General features: G+C 33.7%; 1 protein-coding gene, 1 long non-coding RNA gene and 1 other non-coding gene across 4 annotated transcripts; 1 reads left to right on the forward strand and 2 right to left on the reverse strand.

Annotated features, from left to right (window-relative positions):
* Positions 1-488: 488 nt before the first annotated feature.
* Positions 489-589, reverse strand: LOC122049787. Its single transcript, XR_006131044.1, has one exon. It is a non-coding gene; the product is annotated as a U6 spliceosomal RNA (small nuclear RNA).
* Positions 590-964: 375 nt separating this feature from the next.
* On the reverse strand, positions 965-11,409 carry LOC122046323. 2 transcript variants are annotated; one of them, XM_042606955.1, is made up of 9 exons: positions 11,251-11,409; positions 8,995-9,110; positions 7,822-7,994; positions 5,828-5,921; positions 2,443-2,553; positions 2,192-2,281; positions 1,548-1,633; positions 1,357-1,421; positions 965-1,258 (listed from the first exon to the last, which is right to left on the reverse strand). In XM_042606955.1, the coding sequence occupies exons 1-9, from the start codon at positions 11,384-11,386 to the stop codon at positions 1,149-1,151; spliced, it is 981 nt and encodes a 326-aa protein (XP_042462889.1). In that variant the 5' UTR covers positions 11,387-11,409; the 3' UTR covers positions 965-1,148. The 2 variants fall into 2 exon arrangements, with proteins under 2 accessions (XP_042462889.1, XP_042462890.1); XM_042606956.1 differs by lacking the exons at positions 2,192-2,281; positions 2,443-2,553.
* Positions 11,410-15,391: 3,982 nt separating this feature from the next.
* LOC122049277 lies at positions 15,392-19,213 on the forward strand. The gene is made up of 4 exons (XR_006130903.1): positions 15,392-15,510; positions 18,304-18,477; positions 18,573-18,648; positions 18,758-19,213. It is a non-coding gene; the product is annotated as an uncharacterized LOC122049277 (long non-coding RNA).
* Positions 19,214-19,591: the final 378 nt, after the last annotated feature.

Here is a 19,591-nt window from a genome sequence, read left to right on the forward strand (position 1 = left end):
AACTTTTTTTTTTAATTTTTTATTTAGTTGGGCATCAAGTATCTAACTCTTTGAATCCAATACTTCTAGGATGATCTAGACTGTTAGCAGTCTTAGATTTACTTTTCATTGGAAGGAAAATTCTCTGCAATGTGTCGCAGATTTAAATCTTAAATCCCTTGGTTATCCGGGGTTGGTCTTTTCAATTTTTTTAATCCAGTTATCTAGTTCTTTAAATTGATTAATCTTGGATGTGATTGGCTCAATCAAATTTTTCATCGGTCGCCATGGTATATTGGAAAGTGTTTGTGGAAACATAACCAAGCGGCTAACATTCTTAGAGTTGGGTTATGGAAAACGCTCGTGGAAACACATCCAAGCAACTAACGTTCTTAGAATTATCAATTCATGGAGAAAAATCTTTGCAGTATGTTGCAACTAAGATTCGACTCTTAGATGTCTAGTTAACTATTTAAAAGGCTTAACTGCTATATCGTTACTCCGGGGATAAAAATTTAGACCATTTCTTAATTTATGCGTGTCATTCTTGGAAATGAGATGCTAAAGTTCCCTGTATAGTTTGAATTTTATAGGATGTCTCCAAAGAGACCAAATGAAAGGCGGATGCATCAGGTAAACTCCCATCAGTCATTTCTGCAACACCAATTCAATTTTTTTGAATTTTTTTAATAAAAAGTTATTGCAAAGTTTGAGATTTATGAACTTACAAAAATCTGTATTCTATAATATCTCAACTCAAATTCTATAACACAAGAAGTTATTTTTAAAATCCAAATCTATGCTTATTTTTACAAAGTCTATGCTAATAATTCGTTTTCAGTTGCATTAAAGATACAAATTCTAAACTATTGATATTTAAATTCAGATTTCTTTTTTTTGTAGATTGGGAAAAAGGAAAAACAAACAAACATTCTTTAATTGGTTAAATTTTGAATTAAACTCAAACTAAAATTTAGAGTATCCATTGGTTAATCGCACACTCCAGAGTTCTATAATAACTGTTAAAGCAGTCTTGTAATTCAATACAAACCAATTCATTTGACTTAAATTTTCCCCTGAACAATGAACATGACCGTCTCAGGTTTAGTGTTACCTGACCTATCATGATAGGTAATTAAACACACATTATTTTGTTCTAGGCTGAATTATCACACGCTCAGCCCAAGAAATTCTGGGAAGCTTGAGAACTTTGGCTCCCATCCCAGTGCAGCGCGTGTTTTTGAGTTGTTCATCCTCTTCCCCAGTGGACCTTCACTTGCTAATCAAATATAAAGACATTCAAATAAGAGATGGATGACTAGTAATTGATACTTCAAGTTCAAGAGGGCGGGCGTGCCCAGAAATGCAGAAACTTGCCTATAAACTTCGCGAACTTTTTGCTAAATTTTCCACTTCGGTTAACATAATCCATAATTTCTTGCCTGCATCAAGGACATTTGCTGATGAATGTATGAATATAATGGCAAAACAATTTTACTGCACAAAATTTAACTGGAAGAGAATGTTTAATGATGGGTTGTGAAGAGAAAATGTCCTTGTAACTAGACCTCGATACGGGATGATTGTCGCAGCCTAGAAAAATTTGGCCTCGAAGCTTCTTTTTCATGATAGTAACTGCAAGGGAGGCTGCATCCTGCAATGTAAAAAATTATAAATCCTAAGTAAATCAGTGATAAGGGAGATCTAAGCGCTTTCTAAAGGAGGAAAAGGAAAAACAAATAGAAATGGTAGGAAAAAAATAAGGGAAACATTTTTTTTAGTTGGCACCAAGTATCCAAGCCTTCGGTTCGACTAATCCTAGGTTGACTACCCAACTCCATAGAAGTTTCCCGCTAGCCACCAGAATAAATCAGGAAGTGCACGTGGAGACCCATTAGCGTTCTCGGATTTGCTATCCATTAAGGAAAAAATCACCTACAATACGCATCAGCTTAGTCTTGAATGCCAGATGCCTAGAAGGCCTAATCACAGCACCTGCCCCCGGGGGCAAAAAAAAAAAAAAAAAGGGGAAACATTGTTCTTTCTGTTGGTGGATATGGAGCCATGCATATCGATCATGATTTAGCCATAAGTTCAAAACGTCATTGAGGAAAAGCTTAAATGAAACCATATAGGATTATTTTATAAATGTAGTGAATGGAGAAAAATCCTAAGGATGTCATATAATGAAGATGACGGGAAGAATAATAACCTCGTAATGAATAAGGTTCACCATGTGATCAGGACGAGCATCAACTATTCCTTTCTCCAACCAGTAAGTGTGGGCACCTCTATCTTCTTTGTACAAATAGTTAAGAACAAAGCATTGAAGCAGTCCATAAATATCAACTATTGCAAGTCATGAAATCAATCATAGTGGATTTGGTTTCGTCTTGTGGAGATTCTTAATTTTTAAACCAAGGAAATCGTTGCCCCACAATCCAAGAGAAGATCGAAGGATATGTACAGGCCTGCTAGCCTCACAACGCAACCCCCAACATCCAGAGTTTCTTTTTCTGCTCTTAGGAGGATATCAGTCCGAGGGCTTCTACCAATAGCTACAAGAGGAGAGTCCTACATAAAAAATACAAAATATGAATACTGAATATACAGTCGTAAACTGGTACATATGGAAAGTGTTACAAAGTATTTAGCTATCCCTTTTTCAACATTTGATATTTGCTAAATGTTGGGATGAAACGGTTATAGTTCAGCAAGAGAAGCAATTATTACTAAAAAAGAATAACTTTCTTTTGATCTCAAGAAATAAAAGAATTCAGAGAACTTAAAATTGTGTAGTATGAAAAAATATGGTTTAGGGTTTAACTCCGCCCGTGACGAACTAATCATGGTCAGTCCCAAACTTGGATAAAAGAGAAGGGTTACGTTAGGTTGTTCCTCATAACTCGGGTGTAGTGCTAAATATGCAAGAGTTCGCATTGCACTATAATGTATTAGCAAGGACCGCTATATCTCCATGAGAACTTGAATGTAGTGTTAAATATGCAAAAAAATTTACACCATAGGTTGAATAAGAACAGATATGATAGGAAAACTAATAATCTAAGATTTGAAACATGGAACGGAACCCTAAATCAATGGAGGTAGTAGATACGATGATTAGGAAAAGAATTAGTATTTTGTATATACAAGTGCCAAAATGGGTAAGCGAGAAGACAAAACTGATAGAGAACTCGGGTTTTAAGTTATGGTACATAGGAAATGGAGTAGGTATTGTTGTAGATAGTTTGTTAAAGAATGAATTCATTAAAGGATGAGATTGTAGGAGTAGTTAGAAAAGAGATAGAATTATAAACCTTAAACTAATAGTAACGAAAGAAACAATGAACATAATTAGCGTATATGCACCGCAAATAGGATTAGATGAAGCTACCAAATCAAAATTTTGGGACGACTTAGATGAGATATTATAAAACATTCCGCCAAATGAAATGATTTTAATAGGAGGTGATCTAAATGGGCATGTCAGAGTGAAAAATGAGGAATATAAGAGGGTACATGAAGTTATGGTTTGGAATGAGAAATGAAAAAGGAAAAACTATATTAGATTTTGCGATAGCATATGATCTTATATTAGCTAATACGGATTTTAAGAAAAGAAAAGAACACCTAGTCACGTTCAAAAGTGGGAATAATAAATCATAAATTGACTTTCTTATGATTAGTAAGAATGATAGAAAGATTTGTAAAGATTACAAGGTCATCCCTAGAGAAAGCTTAACTACCCAACATAGGTTAGTAGTGTTTGATATATGCCTCAAACATAGTATCAATAGAAAGAAAATATATACGATTACTATAATTAAATAGTGGAAGTTAAAGAATGGGAAATAAAATATATTTAAGGAGAAAGTAGGAGTACAAGCATTAGGTGAAATATATAGTAATTTTAATATACCATGGGATAAAATGACATTAAAGTTAAAAATAGTAGCTAAAGAGTATATTCGGTGAGTCAAAAGGACATGTACCAATAAATAAGGAATCTTGGCGTGGAATGAGAAAGTACAAGAGAAAGTGAAGGAAAAACGAATAGCTTATAAGGAATTATATATTTGTAAGAACAAAGAAAACTTTAAAAAAATACACAATAGCCAAGAAAGAAGCTAAGAGAGTAGTGAATGAAGTAAAGAATGAAACATTTGAATGATTATATCAAAAATTGGATACAAAAGAAAGAGAAAGAGACATTTATAGAATAGCTAAAGTGAGAGAAAGGAAAACAAGAAATATTAATCAAATAAAATGTATTAAAGATGAATGTAATAGGGTACTAGTAAACAATAGAGAAATAAAAGAGCGATGGAAGATGTATTTTCATCAACTTTTTAATGAAGATTTAGGTGACCAACTTAACTTGAGTAATTTAAGTAGATCAAATGAGTATAGAAATTTAAATTTTTATCGTAAAATTCAAATTTCAGAAATAGAACAAGGTTTAAATTCCGATAAAGGTGTGGAAACAAGGTATTGAATGTCTTACAAAATTATTTAACAAGATATTGAAAACGGAAAAAAATGTCTGATCAATGGAGGATAAGTACTCTAGTTCCTTTATATAAAAACAAGGGAGACGTAAAAAATTATGCAAACTATAGGAGTATTAAATTAATGAGTCATATCATGAAACTTTGAGAAAAAGTAATAGAAAAAAGATTAAGGAGACCACAGTGACCGAAAATTAATTTGAGTTCATGCCTGAAAGGTCAACCATAGAAGTTATACATCTTCTTAGACAATTGATTGAAAAATAACGAGAGCAAAAACAAGATCAATACATGATATTCATTGACTTAGAAAAAGCTTATAATAGAGTTCAAGAGAAATTATATAGAGAATTCTATAAAAAAGAGATGTTGGCGTAATATATATTGAACTAATTAGGAATAACTAAAGCATTTCCAATAAAGATAGGGTTTCATCAATTATCAGCTCTAAGTCCCTATCTTTTTTCACTAATTATGGACTAACTTACTGTACACATTCAAAACATAATACTGTGGTGTATGTTGTTTGCAGATGATATTGTTTTGGTACATAAAACACGTGAAGGAGTAAATGCTAAACTAGAATCTTAGCGAGAAACACCAGAAGAGAAAGATTTTAGACTTAATAGAATAAAGATGGAATATATAAAATTTAAGTTTAGCAATATTAGACATAATAGGAGATGACGATTTGCTCGGAACCGAGAGCTTTAGATATTTAGGATCATTTTTGCAAAATGATGGAGGGATTGAGAGAGATGTCTTACATAGAATACAAGCGAGATGGTTGAAATGGAGGAGAGCGTCAAGTGTTTTATATGACCGTAAAGTATCTCTAAAACTTAAAGAAAAATTCTACAAAACCGCAGTTAGACCTGTTATGTTATATGAAGCTGAATATTGGGCTATGACTAGAACACATGAGCAAAAGATAAGAATTGTAGAGATGAAAATGTTAAGGTAGATGTGTGGACAAATGAGAATAGACAGAATAAGAAATGAGAGCATTAGAGAGAAAGTCGGAGTTGCATTATTGAGGGAAAACTTTGAGAGACACGTTTAAAATGGTACAGATATGTACTTGAATGACCAAATGCTCCAGTTAAGGAATGTGAAACTATGACAAACACACATATCAAACGAGGAGAAAGACCAAAAAAGACTTGGTTTACAACAATAAAACAAGATAAAATTTATTTAAGTATACATGATGATATAATAGGAGATAGAGCTCAATGATATAAAATGATCCATATAGCCGACCCCACCTAGTGGGACAAGGCTTGGTGGTTATTGTTGTAGTATGAAAAAATATGAGTATATCATTTTGCATGAACAACCTCATTGCAAAAGCCATTATCGTTGCAATCATATAAAGCAGAACTTGATGTCAACAGGAAGCAACCTTCACCACTCCAGTTCGATGCTGCTAATCTGCATGTGGTTATTACCCATCAGTTTAAGTTATACCATGCAACTTTCGAAGTTAGAATTTGAGGGTGAAATAACAAAAACATAATGATCAAGCAAGAGAAAATAGGCATTAGTAAACTTGAGGCATCATAAGAGATCAATAAGCAACATACTCCTTCCATCAAAGTATTAACTGATTATTGAACAATACAAAAAAATTAAAATTATTCAAATTGGCTTCTAGATCAAGATAAGCTACTCACTAAATGTCACTAGCTCGGCATGGAGTAGATCTGAATTGTGTCTCATATGTGCAATCAAGTTTAGGGAACACCTTTGTGCCATTTCTCTTTCATCAAAGTGGTTCGGGAGTCAATATGCGCGCCAAGGGGCACAATTTTATGATTATTCAATGTTGGCTAAAGGATCAATGTACTCCTGGTTCCCAAGCTTCCATCATTAGGGTCGCAATAATCTTTTTGTGAATCATATGGAAGTGCCAAGTCAAGCTTACTTTTGAGGGATGCAACTCCTTTAGCAACCCACAGTTCACTCCCCTTATGCTCGAAACTCCTCGACAGGCCTATTGTAGTTCTTTTCTTGTCTATTCTTTTACTTATTCTTTAGACCTCTAAGTGATTTGTTCATGGAGCAACTTGTTTATGAAGGATCTTGCGGTGCCAATTTCACAACAGAAAGGGTTCCATCAACTCAGTAATTTTGTTCTCTCATTGAAATTTCTTTTATTTAATTTAGTTGGCTTAGTTAATTTTCGTGCATTTATTGTTTTCTCACGTATCATCTATTCAATCTTATTGAAGACAATAACAACAATATCATCCTTATTTGGTTAGTGTCTCTTTGTTCCTTGGTATATACCATGTAAGCTTATAATTTTCATTACTTGTGAAGCCTCCACATTGACTATGACGAGAAACTCCAATGTCAGAGGTAGATGGAATCGTGAGTTAATAGAAGATGAATTTAGAACAGGTTAAAGACTATGAGTATAATTGAAAAATTGACAAAGGAGAAGGAACCTGAGCCAACAAATCACACACCTTACCCATGTCCGTCACTTAGATAACATATGCACAGTGATCATTATTCTATAATGGAGAAAGATTGCTTTTAAAACTCATAATTGGGTTAGTTCTCCATGACAATACCCAAAGTACCTAATTTATTAGAGGGACTTTTGGAGATCAATGACGATACCTGCTCCTTAGTTACTTGAAGAAATTGAGCAATAATTGCTCAATCCATCTACACTGGAACCCTACTTTGTACCTATGTGAGGTGCCACAAACCTTAATCTCCTTATTATGACAGAATTAAATTCTTCTTGGTGGGGAAGAATGATGCAATGAGAAAACAATTTAATTTTAAGTTCTTATTTTTACGTTTTGGTTTGGTTAGAGTCATTTGGTAATTAGTTGTTATTCGGTAAGTCACCTCTGACATGGTAGACAATTAATAGTAGTTATTGTTCTACTTTATTGAATGCTTCCTCGTTTGATGTAGAGCCCAGTCTATTAAAGTAACCATTCTTCTAAGTAATGGTTGACTTTTGATAATGGCAATTTTATTTTTTTTCTCTGTCAAATTCCCTCCTGTGTGAGGTTCATGTTTCTAGGCACTACATCACCTTCCCTTCGTGTATGTGACAGAAGAGTTTGCTGTTAGCATGGAATGAAAGTCCATTTCATCCAATGACATCAAATCTGGTTTCATGCAAATGAGTTCATAAAAGTCTTCATTATTTAACATCATGTTCATTAGAAGATAAAAAGTTGCAACCCAAGACGAACTTTTAAGTTAATGAGACATAAGAAACTCTGCAAATTAAACACATTGCATCCTGCTTTATGTGTTGACAAGGTTTTCAATTTAGAAGTTAAAACTACATTATAATGTGCACCTGACATCACCGGGGTAATCTGATGTTCGAGATGGAGGAGCGCAGAATATAACATAAGGAAATTTGTAGTTATGTTCAGATCCTCTTAAAGAAGGAATGATGCCAAGTTTGATCAATTCATCATGATGATCAAATGTCATAGTCTGTCCCGAAATCTGACAACCTAGGTGCTCCTAGTCATCAATGAGATTTATAAAATCATACCACCCTGAAAACAGCTTGATATAGTAGTTGAACAATCTGAAGTTTGCATCAACAGAAAATTATTAAGCAAAAAAATGATGCTTCATGGCAATGCAAATATGATTCCTACAAAAAGAAGAAACGGGAACGTTATATAAAAAGTACGGATCAGTCAATATTGTTGAATATCTTAAAATAAACAAACTTGCAGTAGAGACTGGCATGGAAATTTTACAGAAACAATTTATTTACAATTGATTTTCAACTTTAGAGAATTTAATGTGAAGCTCAATTTTTTGACAAGTCAATCAGCAGACTGTCCTTTTCATCAATTACTTGAAAATTTTCTATTTTCAGTTTGCAATTTTCAGAAAATAAAATAAAATTATTGAAAATAAAAAATAAATATTTTCCCATAATTCACCTCTAATAAATTTAATTATGTAAAAAAAATCAATTCCAAATAGTTTTTTATTTATCTTTACAACTTACAAATTCTGTTTTATAAGAGTTTTATAAGAAATGGAAAAAGTTTCAGAAATTTTACTGAACCAAGCAAGATATTAGTGGTAAATTTGGGTGATAATCATACACATTTTCAAGTCATTTCTAGACTGAGATTACAGATTAAAAGTTATAGCGGTCAGATTAGTTTCGGTTGCGATCAAATTAACTTGTATGACAAATGGCACTAACATGACTTAGAAAAGGCCTTGAAGAATAAAAATTGGGACACACAAGGGAGAAGTAACCACCAAACTAGATGGTGACTTTTGTTGTTGAAATCACAATTTGCAAGTCTTTGTGATCATTACTGCTCTCAATTGTAGATTCAAATTTTTAGGTAAATCTACTTTGAGTACCCTCTGAGTGGATTTAAATCTATGAATGAAAAAAATAAGTTAGATCAAACCATTCAGATGTGTATCATAGATAATGGCAATTATAAATGGCATGAGGTCAAGTAGTTTTTCAAGTACTTCAACCAACCTTTTGCCACTTTTCAGCTACAATGCGGCCAAGAACACCAGGGCCCACAATTAATAAATCACTCTGCCCAAGTGCACCAGGAGATGCTCTTTTTAGTCCAGCAGCATCTACTAGTCCTGATACCAAAAATTAGAAACGTACTTTAGAGGCCAGAAAATGTTAATCATATACTCAATGCCATGAAATGGTGAATACGTTATGATGGCTATAAAAGGAAAGCATATTTTGATAGAAGCCCCTTTCCTTATAAATAACACCAAGGTTAAATTAATTACTTTGTTGGTTTATGTATAAACAAGTTTAGGAATTAGGGCGGTCGAAGTCTTATTAAAAAAGCATTCCTCCGAACTGAATAGTAAAATTCCCTCACGGAAACAATGGTAAGAGTAATTTCCTCCCTGCCCAATAATGGACAAAATTATAAGACAACAAGAATATTTGATGGAGCTCATACATCATGAATCCCGAAAAGAATAATTCATATTGGTTCATCCACAAAATACAAGAGCCAAAATTTATTTAGCTAATTATATATGTTCTACTAAAAGATGTGATTTATTGCAGCAAAAGGTGAAGCTGTCACCCTAGCGGCCCCTCTAGGCTGGCCCCATAAACTCTGGAAGGGGGTAAATCACAAGGGGCATTTGCCCTAGCACATCGATTCTTTTGCATGGGGGAGGTCAGACACCCAGTGAAGCATTTTCGCACCCATTGGCAATTGACAAGACCGATTGCAGCAAATAAAATTTTAAAAAAAAGTTCCAAAAGTTTACCAGATTTTTGGTGGCTATGTTGCGATGGAACCTAATAGTTAAAAATTATTCTGGAAATGCCAATTATTTGATCATAAAGGATGGTTTTTCAATGCCTTAATTGGAAACAAAGCCTGAGTATAAAATCAACTAAAATTCTAATGCACCAGGCTCAAAGCCTTCTTGGTGCAACATCAAACCATTATTATAATACCCAAATCAGTATAAATAACCATGAAGTAGCTAAGAGTTACAAATCTTAAATGGTATGAGTCACAAGGTATAAGTCATCCTAGTAAGTGGCTAGTTTTTAGTGGTATTGATGAGGTCAGGAGTTGAGGTCCAGGAATATTGATTTGAGCCCAAACCCAAGTCCAAAAAAGTTTACATCAAGAGCTTGTTCAATCGCTAAGCTAGATCAAAATCCAATGGTCAGTGTTCTAACACCGACAATAGAAAGCCCCACCAGGTATTACTGATTACCTAAAAGTAGTAATTGCACAATAGAAAGTTTAGTTAAAATGGCAATTGTAGAACTTTGTTATAAAAGCTATCTTCACCCCTTTTGCTAGGTGTTCAAACAATTGACTTAATCCATTAGCTTGTATTTAATATGCATCTCAAAGTAAATCCATGGATTATCACACAACGAGATCAATTCCAAACATGCAAGCTAGCAAATAACAAGGTTGACTAGCTCTAGGCATGCGGATTAACAAATAAACAGGTGGCGTTGTTCAAATTTTGCATCAATAAAAACACTCTCAATAATGCTATGTCATCAATCTTCCCCTTTTGCTAAATTTAATGTGCTCAAAGTCTGGTCCGATTTGAGTGTCAAAGTGCCAATCGATCAAGCACATTCCTAGTACTCCTTTCTCATTTGCAGGTTTCGTGCTGTTGATGTCATTCCTCTTCCAGCAAAAAATCGATGGGTCAACAGATCACCAACCTCATGAGGTATCGGCTATTATTTCTCAGTCACAACAAACATGGTGCCAAAGAAGCATGGCTCATAGCCTATGGACCAGTCTCTTAGTTAAACAGGTAAATGCACTGTTGTGTGCACCAACCAAGAGCCCTTACAAAAGAATCTACATCAACCAGGGGAAAAAGACAACGACATTATCCCATTTCACCATTTGCTTAATCTAATCATACATGGCAACACATTATACATGTTATCATTTTTTTTTTCTAAAAATTACTTTGAAAAATGGTCGTTCTCATTCTTATCTTAGAGACAATTTGACGAAAACAATATCAATGGACATAATATTGATACTAAGAATGGACAATTCTACAACCAAAAATCTTTAACGCAAACTTCCGCTCCACTCATTCCGGGAGGTGAGCGGATAAAATGATCAAGAAAGTCCATCTTATAATGGTTTTGAGAGTCAGCCTTCGAAGTGACAGATAATGCTAGGGCTTGCGAAGCAATGCTCGGAAAGAAATCCGAAAGAAGACAAATTGAGGGAGGGAAACAGGAAGAACTACCGACCTGGAGATGCGGAAGAAGGGGAGGAGCAATCGCCGGGTAGAGAGAGCGAGATTCGGGAGCGCGACTTGGGGCGGAAGCTGGGCCGGCGAAAGAGAAGGGTAGCCGGAGATGATGAGGGAGTGCGGAGACTTGCCATTGGTCGCCCGAAGATTGCGACGGCTGCCGTCAAATACTAAATATATAGATTAGGAAAATAAATCATTTTCACTAAAGTTTATTTGATTTTCAGAAACTTAATATTTTGGTGGCGCATGCCCTCCCTCCGGTAATTTATTTTTTTACTGATAGAATGAATAGATCTGCTGTATCCCATTTGATTCGGTCATGGAATAATAGAAATAAATTAAAAAATAAAATAGAAATAATTGAGATGATATTTTATAAATACATAATTTTTTTGAGTATATCAATTATTTTCTTATTTTTCGCTTGCTCGGACATCTTTTTTTTTTTCTTCCAAAATTTATGATCTCTGTGAAAATGTCATTTGTCCACATAGTTTAAATAGTTTCCAGTTGTTAGCAAAATCTCTTGCCCATTTAAATTTCAACCTAGTCCTTATTTTTGAAACGCAAGCTAATTTATAAATTAGTATGTATATTAAGGATTACAAACTCATATTATGTTTAAATCAATCATAAAAAAATTCTCAACATTTCTCGTCGAACTAATTTATAAATCGATTTAAGCATTGAAAATTTATTTATTTTTTACAATTTTAAAGTTTGCGACTTGAGCTAAAATTATAAATTTGAAAACCATTTTCTCAAATTTTTAACAATATTAACTTTCATTACACAACGCCTTTAAAAAAAAATTATACTTAATAAATTTGTTCAATTTTAATATGAGATGGCTATACAAATATTAAAAATCTTAAATTTACATAAAATATTTTATAATTTTATTTAGGATACCAGCAAAATAGTTGAAATGGAAAAAAATGCTAAATATTCTTAATCGTAAAACACCTCTAAGATTAAAATGAAAGTTTTATAGATGACAATTAAACTTGTGTTATATGAAATTGAATATTGATTATGACTTGAGCACATGTGTAGAAGATAAGAGTCGCAGAAATAAAAATGTTAAGATAGACATACAGACATATAAGGATGGACAAGAAAAAAAAAGAAAATATTAAAGAAAAAGTTGAAGTTGCACCTATTGAAAAAAAACTCTAGAAGATGTTTAAGAGGACATGTACGTAGATGACCAATAAATGTTTCAATCAGGTGACGTGAAACTATGACAAAAATGTACATCAAACAAGGAAAATCAAAAACACTTAGTTAGTAATAATAAAATAAAATAAAATTTATTTAATATAAATAATGATATAATACGGGATAGAACTATAACAAGATCTATATAACTAGTTGCACCTATATAATAAGATAAGACTTGGTTATTGTTGTTGCTCATATGAACATGATATTACTATGAGAGTTTTATAAGATGATGATGAATGGGGCATCCAATACAACAACATTAATATTCTAAATATTTATTTAAAAGTTCACATTGACTGACAACCTAACGTGCAATCCATCCATACTAATTGAGAATCCAACACGCAGTCCTCAGGGCGTAGCACAGATGGGGAGTGCATAGTTCTGTGGTTGAAAGGTCCAGGGGTCGATCCCCGGGGTGTCACTGCCTGGGGTTAACGTCTCCGCTATGCACTTTCCACCTGTGAACCTGCATTTACCTCCCTCCATATCCGTGGGACCGGCTCTAGGGGAGCCGCTGATGTGGCGGTTCCACTGAGAATCCAACACGCAACTCTAGCTCTTTTTCATCCGAGTTTGAGACCAACATTGACAAGTTTAGATGAGAATACAATAGGTTCAAATTTTAGTTGACCGAAACTTCTAAGCCGACTAAAGCTAACCCTTTAGTCGAGCAAATAATGTTCCACAGTCTCATGTCTCGCTTAGTTGATCCGATGAATTTTTAATTTCCAATTGAAGTCACATTAAGAATTCACACTGGTATAAACATTCAAACTACACACACATTATACACTACTAATATCTGATATGAATAATAATAATAATAATGGAAAATCAATAATTTTTCAGGAAAAGTCCAAACGAGCAATGAGAATGATCATAACATTATTCATTATCGAATCGAAAAACACCACACGAGTGCTTATATCGATACACAGACAAGGCATACAATTCACTCGATTATGTAGTAAAACAGCCGTAAGTTTACAGAGAAACACAGCAGCTGCAGTCGATGCACAGCGATCTATCACACGATACCTTGTTCATGGATGCAGGGAGAAAACAAAATGAAAGTCGTAGAGTTGGCGGATAAAGCTCCAAAGCAGCAACGGCAGAAGGAAACTGAGAGAAATCAGAACTACCAAGTATATCTGGTACTGGCAGCAACTGATAAAACACAGTTGAGCATCACAGTGGTGTGTCCCAAAGAAACTAATTGAGACCATGTGAATTGTGAAAGCATAATAGAATCCTAACGGCGTGAGCTTTTGGGTAAATGATCAGTCAATCAAATATAATAGAACAATAAGTAGATTTTGACTGAAAATATATTTATATTTGCCTTTAAATCAATGCTAAGGTATGCCAAAAGGAAACTGTTGTTGCTATAATACCAATACCATAACCAAAAGATGTAATATGAAACAGCATCCATATGTTGCTTTGAAGTTTCAACAGTGAGTCTATGAGTCAAAGATTAATCCATTAACTTTATTAAAAGAGTGGAAACTCTGACTAAAATATATATGCATATTTTCCACGAATCATCTACCAAATTAGTCTATACTGGGCAATTCAACATCAAAGGTGTTTCCTCCCAAAGAGACTTGGTGCCACTGCATCACTAGGAAGATGCTCAACCGACGTGACAAAAAGAAGACTGATCACCAGTCCCTTCTCTACTAGCAGGCAGTCTTCATCGTATGCTAAGGTTCTAATTTCTCCATCTTCAGGAAACAGGCGCTGGGCAGAAGAAATAAAAAACTCTCCACCATCATCCATGGTTTCTGAGGCCACGAGATGGAACTCAGATGGTCAACAGAAACAGAAGAAGTGGAGCTTCTCTAAGTGCCTCAAGGTGGAGCTCAAATGGTCAACACATAACTCAGAAGTGGAAGAGATTCTAAATGGAGTAGATGTCTACACAGTCTTGAGTGAAAGGCATGGTGCCTATGGGTTTCTAAACCCAATGATTTGCTACCTGGGGTTTGCAAAGCACTTTCTGGATTTGGAGAATACAAATGCACCCTGACCATGAACAGGAAGATGGTAGAAAGTTTGGAGCTCTTGCATTATCACTTCCAATGGAAAAATTCTTCAATTAGGAGTGCTGCGAAGAGAGCTAACAAGATTCCTAAGTCAAGCAGCATTGGAAAGTATTCCTTATTATCATGGAAGATCCTGCAGATTGATAGTGTCAATCCTCTACTTCAATGCTCCTCTAGAGTCAGATTATGGCAATGGAATAAAGCATTCAGATTATTCAATGAGTGGTTTTCCAAACTTGACATTGAGGAACTCCCATGTGAAGGTTCATCATATTCTTGGAGTAATTTGCAAAATACTTCTATATTTGCAAAAATTAGATGGGTTTCAGTGTTGCAATCACAGATTTCTCACCACCTACCAACCTTGTTAACAACTAGGGGTCATCAATCTATTAAATCTCAACATTTAAGATTTAGAATAACTGGCAAAGCTGGTAAGATACGGTGAAAGGCAATTGACAGATTTCAGCACCAAATGAAAATGCAGCTGGTAAATGGGGTTTCAAACACAGACAGCTAAGGATTACTTTGAAAAAGTGGGACAAGCAGATGAAAGATGGGAGGAGGGTGAAAAGCAGATATGGGATGAAATTAATACCCTTCATAAGTGGGGTTATCTAAGAGATCAAAGGAAGAGAAATATAAAAGGCTTAGGTGCTGTTTGATTTAGGGATTTGGAAATGAGGGAATATAATAATAGAAATATAAAATATTTGGTTAATAGGTTTCGGAATAATAATTTTGGAATCATTCCCAAGTAATCTGAAATAATAGACAAAACCCAATTAAAGTGGCGGGTTTAAAATTCATTCCCCATCTCTTTACACGTCTTTTCTTCTTTTGCCCTAATTTATTCTAGTGCTCTCTATTATCTCTATCATCTCATCTCGTTACTAGAAATCTCATTTCTCTCCTCACAACAGTTACCAAGGAGCAATTTCATTTCTTCATTTGCTCCATCCTCAAAACTCAAATAGGTTTTTTTTTTTCTTATTTCCTATCTTGTAAAAATATTTTGCATTTTTTCCTTAAAAGATTACATTATTTCCCCAATTTTATCTTGTTACATCTTCCTATATATATCTTCTCTCTTGCTTTCTAGATTCCAAGTCTTGTTTTAACTAGCATATCTATCCTTGTACAGTTTCTGTTAGATCATAAACTAACCTCCCTCTCTGTTTGCAATATTCTTTTGAGTAGATTTTGGATCTGGATTAATAGCTTCAGTTATTAATTTATGTATGTTGATATCTGCTTGTTGGAATTTTATTGTTTTTCCCAATTTAGAGATTAAGTTTTACTATAGCCATGAATGTTTTTGATAGACCTCAATTCCATTTTTATATTTGGTTAAGGAGAAATTCATTGCTAAATCTAGGAAAGTTCAATCTTTGAACTTAATCTTGGGGATTTTTGGGTGAGTGATTCCCGATGTAATTACTTTTACAAGGTGTATGGTTTCAATATTTGTGGGATTGAGATTGGATTAAGTGGGTTTTCATGGTGTTTAAGGATGTGTATGGTTTCAATATTTTTTTTAGTGGTTGTTTTTAATACACCCATTTTTTTCTTCAGCTTTTCATTTTTGTTTCCATTTGTAGGCCATCTCCTTCATATCTTGCATCAAGATCCATCTTCAGCGAAATCTCAAACCGGTTTCTTTTTTTTTTCTTATCTTGTTTGTGAGTAATTTATGCTACTATCATTAAAGATTGTATTTTTTTCATATATAATTTTATTTTATACATCATGGACGGATTCAAGATTAGTGGGGCTGGGGTTGAATTGAGTTTTTTGGGCATTTAATGATGAATATTTGTTTTTAGTGGTTATTTTTCAATATACGTGAGTTTTATTTTTTTAAGAAACTTATGTTAGTGATATCATCTCTTCCAATATACGGGAGTTTAATAATCCTGTCTTGTTTAGGTTCTGTAACATTTTATTTAGTTTTTCGAACTTTTGTATGAGCTTAATTAATAATTCTATATATAACCTCTTATGTTAATTTCTCTTTATTGTCATGTAGAAGATAATGGCATGTATTCCTACTGCTAGAAGAAGACGCAAAACAATTTAAAATATTCAAATTATACTATCAATGGTAAACGTGTTCAGTGTTGTATATGTTATGCTAGTAGAAGACACAATAATTTGAAATATTCGGATTATAACATCAATGGTGAACATATTCAGTGTTGTATATGTTATGTGGTACTGATTATTGTTGATGCATTAATTTGCATATTATGAGACCTCCACTTAAAGCCAAAAAAGAGGAAAGGCTTAAGAGAATGAATTGGGTGTTTAGACTCATTTGATACTGCTTGTATTAGTGAGCTTCAAATGGATAGACACACTTTTGGAATATTATGTGAGATGGTAAGAGATATTAGAGATTTAAAAGACACCAAAAATATGTCTCTACAAGAAGTAGTTGCAATTTTTGTATATGTTTTGGCTCACCACAAAAAAATAGGACAATAAGTCTACTATTTTTACAAAATGGAGAAACTATCATTCGTCATTTTAATAGTTGTTTTCTAATAACCTTGAAATTGCATTCCATTTTGCTTAAAAAATTAGTTCTTTACTGAAGATTGTCAAGACAATCGTTGGCGGTATTTCAAGGAACTTTGCATTTATATTTCTTGAAATTATAATTTATTGGAAACAAAAAAAAAATCACCTTCTTTATTGTTTTTTCAAAATATTTAAATGGCAGGGTTGTTTAGGTGCTTTAGATAGTACATTAATCAAAGTCACACCTCCTTCTGATAAAAACCCTGATATCGCACTAGAAAAGCAAATATAGCTTCGAATGTATGGAGTGTTTGTTGTCCAAATATACAATTTATATATATTTTACTTGGATGGGAGGGTTCTGCACATGATGATCGCGTGCTTAGAGATGCTATAATTAGGCCTGATGCTCTTAAAGTTCCTTAAGGTACAATTGGTCTTGGCTAGTTAGATTTTCAATGTAAAACTTCATTCAAACTCATTATTATTGCAAAACATTTTTTTGTATTCTTGAAGGTTGTTATTATTTGGTGGATTCTGGATATTATAACGCGGATGGATTTTTAGCTCCTTTCCAAGAGCAACGATCCCATCTAACTGAGTTTCACGGTCCCTGACCACATATAGCCAAAGAGTATTTTAATACGAAACATTCTAAGGCCAGAAATGTGATTGAGAGATGCTTTGGCTTACTAAAAGGGCGATGGAAAATATTTAGCTTCCCCCTCATTTTTTCCAATTGAAACTCAAGTGCATATTATTTTAACGTGTTGCTTTTTACACAATCTGATTCGAAAGTACATGAGTTTTGATCCACAAGAGTTGGAACCACTTGAAGAAGATGGCATGGAAGATGAACACTTAGAAGATGATGAATATATGACAAGTATCATCCAACGGAAGAACGAACCAAGTTTAGAAATATGTTGGCACTTGAAATGTTAATCATTGGAGAGAAAAATCATATCCTTGATCACTTAACCATTTATGGGGCAAGGAGATATGTTAATGATGTTATTGTATTTTCATGAATGTTTCAACATGTTTGTCATCTTTCAGAAGACGATTATTATGTGAACTTAACAATTATTCATTTATTTCAATAATTGTTTTATTTTAGTTTATATATTATTTATGATCGAATAAATTTTATTTCATGATAAATTTGATATCACATGTTACAGTTTTTTGTAACCATGGTCCTTTCTACTCATTACTTTTAATGATTTGACATTATTATATGTTAGGATGGAGCAAGATCAAAGAGTTAAGAGGACGCGGAAAAAATAAATGCTTCTGGATAGACAATGGGGTCCAAGTATTAATTGCAACTCTTCAAGATATGTTTTATGATCCTTCGTGGAAGACAGATGGTGGTTTTAAAAGTAATTACATGGTTGAGGTGCATAGGAGAATGCTAAGTAAGATCCCTACTCTTACCAAACAAGTCACACCTTATCTTGAATGAAAAATTAGGTGGTTAAAGACAATTTCATATTATTAATAACATGTGTAGGTAAAGTGGATGTCAATGGAATGATATGGAGAAAAAAATAGCATGTGAAAATCAATGGTTTGATAGCTATTGTCAGGTAATTTTAGATATTGTCTCCGAATTTTTTTACGCTTTCAAATCTTCTATTTCATATTTCCTTAAGCTTTTTCAATCATGTATATTTTTTGTTTTGCAAACTCACAAAGAGGTTAAAGGAATGTGGGATTTCAAATTTTCATATTTGAATCAACTTGAATTAGTCAATGGAAGGGATAGAGCTACTGGCGCTGTTGTTCAAGGGTATGTAGATGCTATTCACAATTTGGAAGTTTATCAAAATGATGAAAGTGGAGGTGAAAATCTAGGCGTATTCTACCATTCTTCAAATGAGTACAAAGAAGACAATAATGTGTATTTTGAATTAGAATCAAGCCTAACTACTTCACACAACACTGATGTGACAAAGTCAGCTACAAAACAAAAACCATTAACAATTGGAGATAAAGTTGCAAAGAAAAAAAAACAACAGCGACACACTTGGATATTAGGACACAACTACACGACATGAACAGACTTTACACTTTTGTGGATGGTTTTAATGTAAAATTTTCAACCGTTGCAAATGTCATAGTAGAAGAGAATTTGTGGGAAACAAATGGCTTCAAAAAGAATGAAAGATGTAATTGTTGAGTTAATGAACCTTAGCATTCCTAGTGGTGATGTATTCAAAGCAGCTAATATATTCACTGTAGATAAGGACAAGAGTGATGTACTCTTCAATCTTCCTTCAGAGTTGAGAAGGAATTATATGGTTAGCCTACTTGTCCCCTCCTCAAATATGTAGATAATGGTGTTGGATTTTGTGGAAACTACTTTGGGAATGGTTGTTATGCTGAATTTTATGATAATAATGCTAGTTTTTGTGATGGTCTTGCTAGATTTTGTGAAGACTACCTTAGGGATGACCATTATGCTTTATTTTGTGATAGCAAGTTTTGTGATGGTCTTGTTGGATTTTGTAGAAACTATCTTGGGAATAG

The sequence above is a fragment of the Zingiber officinale genome, chromosome 2B (assembly GCF_018446385.1).
Source record: "Zingiber officinale cultivar Zhangliang chromosome 2B, Zo_v1.1, whole genome shotgun sequence".
In the NCBI taxonomy this organism is placed as follows: Eukaryota; Viridiplantae; Streptophyta; class Magnoliopsida; order Zingiberales; family Zingiberaceae; genus Zingiber; species Zingiber officinale.